Consider the following 8,344-nt stretch of genomic DNA (forward strand, 5'->3'; position numbering starts at 1 on the left):
TACAGTGATGGTCGAACGGTCGATGGACCTCTTTAAAATTTTGCCACGTGTTCGTGCATACGATAGGAGAAACTAAGTATAATAGGTCTCAAGTGTCAGTATCGGTTGGATTGATCGGAAAATTCGGATAGAGTTTAATCGAATTCTTATGGGTTTGGTTTTAGTTTGAACTTTGAGAATCAAACCAGATTAATCGAAATCAGATGAACCCGGATAAAAACAGAAAAAAGATTATAAAGAAAACATGGTTTTCCATTGTATATATGAAAAATTGAAACCGAACCGGATTAGGAGCCGATAATCAATAGATAAGACCCCGTTAAGTTAACCCAATAAAACACATAATCAAGTCACTGAAACTATACAATGACTTAACCGTTTTGTATTGATTTAGCCTAATAATATATCGAAATCGATTCATCCCGATTGAAACTAGCTCAAATCAAACTATTGACAGTTTGACACCTATCGAGACAAATATTTCTTGTTGCTTTTATCTTTGCAAAAAGTTTTTTCCTTGTGACACTTTTATAAAAGAATCTTCTTCATCATCACAGTTTTTCTACCATGTGAAATAATGGTATGGAAAATCTCACCCATATAACTAAAGAATGGTATGAATAAGTCATGTGTCAAATTTTAACATCGAATTCAATTATTTAGCATTTCGTCTAAGTCTTACTGTCACATGAATGTCCAAACATATTACTGTAATCTTATGCATCCTCTTGATTGTTTCAAATTTTTTTTATTTCTTAATTTGTCACTTGACAAACTCTGAATAGAATTTAACACATAAGAGACCGTCGGGTCAACCTATCGGCAAAATTTAATCCCCTTTTGACCTGCCATATGACAGCTCTAGGCATCTCTTGAATTTTTTTTTATTTTTTCTCTTTGATGTGAGATCTAAACCAACTCCTTTTGGGATTTGCTAATGAAACATAAGGGTGTCATTTGGTTGGTTTGATATTTTTATGTATGTCTCGAATTTTAACCTGTTCTGATACATTTGGTAGTGACCTGATGAATCGATTCGATATGAATGAATATTTATATGCTTTAATGTCTTGTTGTGTGAGAAATAGAGAAATAAGAGAGAGAAAAAGAAAAAAAAAAAAAAAAAAGAAAAAAAAAAAAGGGATTTCAAATTAAGTGATTAAAATAAATCCTTGTCCAGATATTCTTCGGATAGAAAGTCAAAGATGAAAAGTATTTTACTTTATTGTGTTCACACTCTTCTTTCTTGAGCTTAACTAGATTACTTAGGGTCCGTTTGATAACGCTTCTGCTGTTTCTGTTTCTGTTTCAAGAAACGGCAGAAACAGAAATTGCTGTTTCTGGAAACAAAAACAGGTAAGAAGGGTGTTTGATAATTCTTGTTTCTGGAAACAGAAACGGGTAAGAAAGTGTTTGATAAATTTTATTTCTGGGAACATTCTGGACAGATAATTCTTTTTCTTTTTTTTTTTTTTTTTTTGTAAAATGGAACGGAAATGGGAATGGAGTTCCGTCTAATCTCGTTTTTTCAGTTTTTTTTTTTCACTTTTTGTTTTAGAAAAACAGAAACGGACCAAACAAAAGATTCCGTTTTTCGTTCCAATAGAACGAAAAAAACTCCAGAAACGTTTTTTTAGAACGATACCAAACGGAGCCTTACTTTCTTCAGAAACTCATGACTCTTCATTTTAATCATACCTACAACTACCAATTTCCTTATCTCGAACTTACATCATAATGTTACGAAACATTATATGTCAACCAATAATAGTAGATTAAAATGCAAATATTCCCATGTTTATGCCATATGTCTTACAAGTTTCCAATAGTTGGTCATTACCCTCTAACTACCACCTTTATTTGTGTCTATGTTATTAATGGCCTCTAGGATATCGGTATATATCCTTCGCTTTTCCTCAGACACATCCATTTCGTTTTTCAGTACTCTAGACTTCTCCTCTTCACCTTTGATTGCTCTTTCCAAATAACCTTTCACAAAATCAGAGGAAGGTGCTGATGGAGAAGGCTGAGCTCCAACCATTGAATTGCTTGTTCCACAATCGGAAGACTGTGCACTTGTCAAATTGATGTCTCCATAAATCCATCGAAAAAATTTGCAACCTCGATCAAGGGGCTGCAAGTACTCATCAATTTAGTTTTGAAATATATTCAGATAATATAGGTCGAATAGTATGCTGATTAAAAAATAAAATAAAATAATTATACCCCATTGGATTTAGGACAACACCAGAAACGACGACCTAAGTTCGTTGCTGTCTTCGCGACGCGTACCTTGCACTGTCCCTCGCCACAATCACATAAGCGAAATTCATCTACCCACATAAAATATTCATTATGCCTTGGGCATTTGAAGAACGTTCTTCCTCTATTAGGTCCATTTTTCGTTGTGTACCTATCGCACAACTGATTACAGTAGTCACACATTGCCATTGCGGGGTCAGTGGAAGACATCTGTACAGCAGAAATATTACACATAAGAGACCGTCGGGTCAACCTATCGGCAAAATTTAATCTCCTTTTGACCTGCCATATGACAGCTCTAGGCGTCTCTTGAATTTTTTTTTATTTTTTCTCTTTGATGTGAGACCTAAACCAACTCCTTTTGGGATTTGCTAATGAAACATAAGGGTGTCATTTGGTTGGTTTGATATTTTTATGTATGTCTCGAATTTTAACCTGTTCTGATATATTTGGTAGTGACCTGATGAATCGATTCGATATGAATGAATATTTATATGCTTTAATGTCTTGTTGTGTGAGAAATAGAGAAATAAGAGAGAGAAAAAGAAAAAAAAAAAAAGATTTCAAATTAAGTGATTAAAATAAATCCTTGTCTAGATATTCTTCGGATAGTACGTCACAGATGAAAAGTATTTGACTTTATTGTGTCCACACTCTTCTTTCTTGAGCTTAACTAGATTTCTTAATTTATATCCTAAAATAACATGATTGTGTCAACGATGAAAGAATTTGAATCACCTATTGTTGTATTTCCCTATTTATGTTTCGAACCAAGAAGCAAATTAAGAGGGGAAAATACTCTCAAAGGTAAGCATTCGGATAGTAGCTAACTAACTATATCTTCACCTACTGCACTAGGCATTTGTTGTTTTATTTATTTTTTTCTCATGTTTTATTTATTTCTTTCTCACATGAAATGATACGTTGTCTTTTGATGGACAATTCTGATTTTTTTTTTTTTAAATACAATTCTGTTTTGTCACATCTCATTAGTGATCTCCTATGTGAACCTTGCTCAGAGGCCCCCTCCCACGATTTATATTGAAAGCCATTCTCTGATGCTGATACAAGGTGAAATTTAAGCATCTTAGATTTTTCTTGTTCCCTTTTTATATACAAAATTTAACATTAATAAACAACTGTGTATCATATAGATATGAATTTGTCAACCTTAATTCTATAAATATCTGACTATTTTCACATATAGTTTTTGACACCCAAGGTTTAAATTAAGGTGTTACTAATGGTATTGTTCTTGGTTGATAATTGATACAAATTGGTTGTATTCGATCAAATTAGATGGTTTTACTATCAATTTTGAATAAAATTTATTTTTTTGGACCATTTTCCCTTAATATATGTATTGCTTAGTAATACGATGAGCTATGGCATACGGGGCAGAGTGTTGGGCAATCAAGAAGAGTAACTTGAATAAATTGGTTGTAGATTGAATAAACTGGTTGTAGCGGAGATGAGGATGTTGAGAGAGATGTGCGACAAAACCAGGTGAGATAGAATAGAGAATGATTATGTAAGAAATGAATTGGGGGTTGCACCAGTCCAGGTTAAGCTCCACAAGAGCCGGTTGAAATGGTATGGTCATGTTTAATAAAGACCCACGGATGCCCCAGTAAGGAAGAGCAGCTAGATTCATTTAGATGGAGCTAGAAGTAAGGGGATGCCCAAAATGACTATGGATGACATGGTAAGAAAATATATGAATATGGTAGTGCTTGTTTCTAATATGACCATGGATAGAACTACGTGGAGGGCAATCACGTATGTAGCTGACCGCTTGTAGGGAGTGTTCCTGTGATGCCACCTTGACTACTGCTATGACTTCTTCTTTTACCTCTTTTTTTTTTTTTTTTTGCTAACGATGGGTATCCAGGCCTTTGGCCTGACTAGTCCCACGGGCCCATACTGACCCCACAATCCGATGGACCGGGTCACACTAGGGTTGAATGAGAACCATTCAACTTTCGCTAAACACCTATGTGTGAGTGGCCCCAGGTGTGCCTAGTGGGAGTCGAACTTAGGACGTCCGAGTTTTACGGCTCATACCAAATTCATTGCTCACCAACTTTTTCTTTAATTTACTTCATTTTTACCATTTTTTTTTCATCTATCTACTACAATTCTAGACCATTTCGAATCCTTGTAACTGACCCCATTTAGTTGGGATAAGGTTGTGGTTGTTGTTGTTATATATATGTATTACTCAATATTTATACTTTGAATTGTGTACCTCTACCCACTAAATAAAGTGTACTAGTACTAAAGTAGAAAAAGAAATATGCCGGAGAGTGTGGCCTATGCCAATACTTCAATGTGTCTATCTCTCTCCTCCACATGTAGAAGACATCTCTACCTCTTATTTTGGGGTGAAGAGAGACTGAGAGATAAACACAGGGAATGTTGGCGTAGGCCACGCTCCCTCATAGAGAACTACATCTCAAAAAATATATATTTTGTAGGCGAAAGGGTTTACTACTAGGCTCCATGGTCCCTATACCAGTGCAAGAGCCAATGGGAGGATGAACATGGACCTCCAAAAAGAAGGGCAGGTGATCATTTCATAGCACGGTTCTTAAAAAATGGATTGGATTGGTTAATATTAATCAAATCCGATCGCCTTGTCTCCAATTCTGATCAATCTGATACCGGTCTACTACAAATCATAAAGATAAAATGATAATAAAATGATTTCTATTGAAAGGCAGAGGTAAATTTGTTCGAAATGGTTGAATCCAGGCTGATCTAAATCGGTAACACGACCTTGACCAATCTGAGACCGACCCAAAATAACAGAACCTTATTTCAGAGGGATCCCTGCCTGGTAGGGTCCTTTATTCCATTTTATTGTTGAGCAAGGATGACTGTTAGTATGGATGTTTCCATTAAAAAAAAAAATGTGAAAGAAGCCATTCAATGCGGAACTCTACGTTGAGAGAGTGACAGGAGGTAAGATATATATATATATAAATATATATGGAAAAAAATCGTCTACAATTCTGATCTCGTACAATTCCGTGCAATACCACCTTCAGGCGGTGACACGTGTATTGATACCAATACAATGGTCCAGATCTGGTACAACTAATAAAACATTAAATTAGTGAAGAGACATTTAAATCAGATCTGGACCATTGTATTGGTATCAATACACGTGTCACCGCCTGAAAGTGGTATTGCACGGAATTGTACGAGATCGAAATTGTAGACGATTTTTTTCCATATATATACTTTACTTTGAAAGAGTGTAAAAAGGTCGAATTATTATTTAAAAAAAAAAAAACTGAAATAAAGCTTTAACTAATCGCTCGGTATGAAAAAGAAACCAACTAAAAAGTCAATTTTAGAGAGAAAATCAGAAAACCTGTCAAGAACAAATATTGCTAATTATTATTTTAATTCAATTTTAGATTGATTCCATGAAATAGTCTTGTTAAGAAATTAAAATTATTTTGATTGTGAAATAACTCAAGAATTAAATTCATTCTCTCCGACATCCCACAATTATTATTATCACGTCATCAATTCATGTGACACAACGAGGTAAATTAATATCGAAACTCAATATAATGACCCTTTCTTCGAAGAAAAAAAGATCACCCCTTTCCTTTTTTTGGAGTGAGATGCAGCAATAGCATTCAGCAAGAAAGTGAATAAAGGAAGGCTGAAAGGCTTTCAAAATTTTCCAAAAGTAATGCACTAGTCATTGTTTTAGGTATAGGTTTCTGTATCTGGTATCCGTATTGGGAACCATATTGGATTATAGGTCAAAAGTGATACCGATCAATAGGTATAAACCTGTATCTAACATTAAGAGTCTGTTTGGTATCTCTCGCGGAATATGATGTCTCCTGTTTTCAGAAACAGTAAAAAAAGTGTTCAATAATCAACATAGCGTTTCTGTAAGTTCTCGATATCGGTCCAAAGGGCCGATTCCAACACAAAAATTCACTTTGTTAGACCCCAAAAATCACTTTTTACTATATCAACCAATATATACCTATATATTTATATAGATGCATATCATTATCGCCGATACAATACCAATACTTATATCCATCGGCCGAATACCTTGATCTATGACTACTAGTCATAAATAGTTGAGTTTTTATAACCATAATTATACTAGAGTTAGATTCATGAGTTATTTTTTTTAAAAGCCCAAATACATAAGAGATTAAAGTCTGAAAGGTAATGTGACCTCTGATGAAGACTGCAACTCAAGCAAGGCGTAGATCATGGAACCCATAAATTCCTCCATCTTGAAGATTGGGTTGGATTGGTTGCAGGCGGAAAGCAAATGAGTGGGAGCCTCCGTTTGCCATTCCAATCTCAGTTTCATAGTCGCCTTCATGGTCCACTAAACCATAGTTTGGATCATCATCTCTCCCGTCCTTGAACAAAATAACAAATTCCCCCTTTATATGATCCATAAATCAAAAAAGTTTAAAAAAAAAAAAAGAAAAGAAAAAAGAAAATGTAAGTTTCTGCCCTAGTTCTTACAAATTGGTGCAGGAGATTCCTGTGCGTTTCCTCTGAGTTCCTTACCTGCAAAAACCCAGAGAATCATGTTCCATCACTTGTCCCGAAAAATTAAAAAATGGAGGAACAAGAAGAACAAATTTAAAGAGTAAGATGTTGGATTAACAAAACCTTTTTCCTGTAAGTTTCCGTCTGAGTCTGAATCTTGTGATACTGTTAACAATGAAAATTTGAAGATCGATGATCTTGTTAGTTTTCTTGACCAAATACAGAAAGATCATCATCTAGTTAAGAACATGGTAGGGCAGATCGTTCGAAAAGAAAGTTTTCTACAGTTACAAATCCTCAATCATATATACCTTTTGATCACGAACAACTTTCAAGGATTTGTCCATATTTTGCTCAAGACCGCGCAGTTCCTCGATGCTCAGATCGTCCAGATCTTCACCCATCCTCTGCCTATCAACACATGCCCTAACAAATTAGCTTCATGGATGTGCAGAGATTAACCAAAAGCAACAGTTTCTTTTAAAGGACAGAAAGAAATTACCTGATTTCTCTCCGGAGATTATTATTTGTCTCCTTCAGTTTGTTCAAGCTTTCTTGCATTTTCTGAACCAAATCGGACAAAAAATAATGAAATATGTGAACAGGAACAGGAGTAAAATTCTTACAGAGAGATTGTAGAGAACGAGACCAAGTGACGATAATCTTAACCTCGTAATGCGGCTGCCAAAGATTGACCCCTGAAGTTTGCTGATACCGATCAAATATCTTCTTCGTTCTGAGAAGAGAAAAAGATCAAATACGGAAAGAGAACTGAGGAAGAAGGGGAAAAAAAGGGGAGAAGCATACGTTGTGGTTGGACTGACGTATTCATGGAATTTGCCGGTACTGGAGAACATGACGAGAGAAACTTCGGCGTCACAGAGAACACTGAGCTCTCGAGCTTTCTTCATGATACCGCCTCGTCGCTTCGAGTAAGTAACTTGCCTGTTGGTAGTATTTTCTATTCTCTTGATTTCGATCTTTCCTCGACCCATCTCTCTCTGTCGATCTCTCTCTCTCTCTCTCTCTCTTCTGCAACTTTTTCCTTCTCCTTCTTCTTCTTCCAGTAAAGCAATTTGGGGTTGAAAGGGTACTAATGAGACTGGTAATAATAAATGGAGGAAATGAATGAGGAGGAGAAACAAAAGAGGAGAAAGGATGAAAGAGCAAAAAACAGAAGAGGTGCAGTAGCAGAAGGCATTCCTTTTTTGGAGGTAGGGACCAAAAGCTTTACATTCCATAAATGGAAGGTTTTCCAAGCTGGTGAAAGAGTTGCAGGCGCTGACAACGTGTGGTGTCTACGCTCGTTTAAGAATCGGTCCACATCAATCCCTCTCTCTCTCATCTCTTTACATTTTACTCTTTCTCTCTCTTGTTCATTATTCATATGGGCTTAGAGTGTCAATCGGCTGAACCATCTTTTTGTTTGTTATTGCAGCAACCTAAAACCAGACCATTAATGAAGTTTATGGTTTCGGTCCGGTTTCTTATCTTCTTCTTCCTTTTTTTTTTTTTTTTTTTTTTTTTTTTTTTTTTT

The 8,344-nt window shown here is 35.5% G+C and overlaps 1 protein-coding gene across 1 annotated transcript; it reads right to left on the reverse strand.

Annotated features, from left to right (window-relative positions):
• Positions 1 to 6,364: 6,364 nt before the first annotated feature.
• On the reverse strand, positions 6,365 to 7,944 carry LOC122083852 (agamous-like MADS-box protein TM6). The gene is made up of 7 exons (XM_042651764.1): positions 7,615 to 7,944; positions 7,477 to 7,543; positions 7,310 to 7,371; positions 7,119 to 7,218; positions 6,931 to 6,972; positions 6,781 to 6,825; positions 6,365 to 6,671 (listed from the first exon to the last, which is right to left on the reverse strand). Exons 1-7 carry the CDS (start codon positions 7,800 to 7,802, stop codon positions 6,498 to 6,500), a joined length of 678 nt encoding a protein of 225 aa, XP_042507698.1. The 5' UTR covers positions 7,803 to 7,944; the 3' UTR covers positions 6,365 to 6,497.
• Between the last annotated feature and the right edge of the window lie 400 nt (positions 7,945 to 8,344).

This window comes from Macadamia integrifolia, chromosome 7 (assembly GCF_013358625.1).
Source record: "Macadamia integrifolia cultivar HAES 741 chromosome 7, SCU_Mint_v3, whole genome shotgun sequence".
Taxonomy (NCBI): Eukaryota; Viridiplantae; Streptophyta; class Magnoliopsida; order Proteales; family Proteaceae; genus Macadamia; species Macadamia integrifolia.

What these genes read in the sequence shown, in the direction of transcription:
- LOC122083852 (XM_042651764.1), bottom strand. Translation starts at nt 7,802, where the DNA reads ATGGGTCGAGGAAAGATCGAAATCAAGAGAATAGAAAATACTACCAAC. An exon ending in TACGTCAGTCCAACCACAAC is followed by an intron (nt 7,544 to 7,614) that starts GTATGCTTCTCC and finishes TTCTCTTCTCAG; the next exon opens with AACGAAGAAGATATTTGATC. An exon ending in AATCTCCGGAGAGAAATCAG is followed by an intron (nt 7,219 to 7,309) that starts GTAATTTCTTTC and finishes ATGTGTTGATAG; the next exon opens with GCAGAGGATGGGTGAAGATC.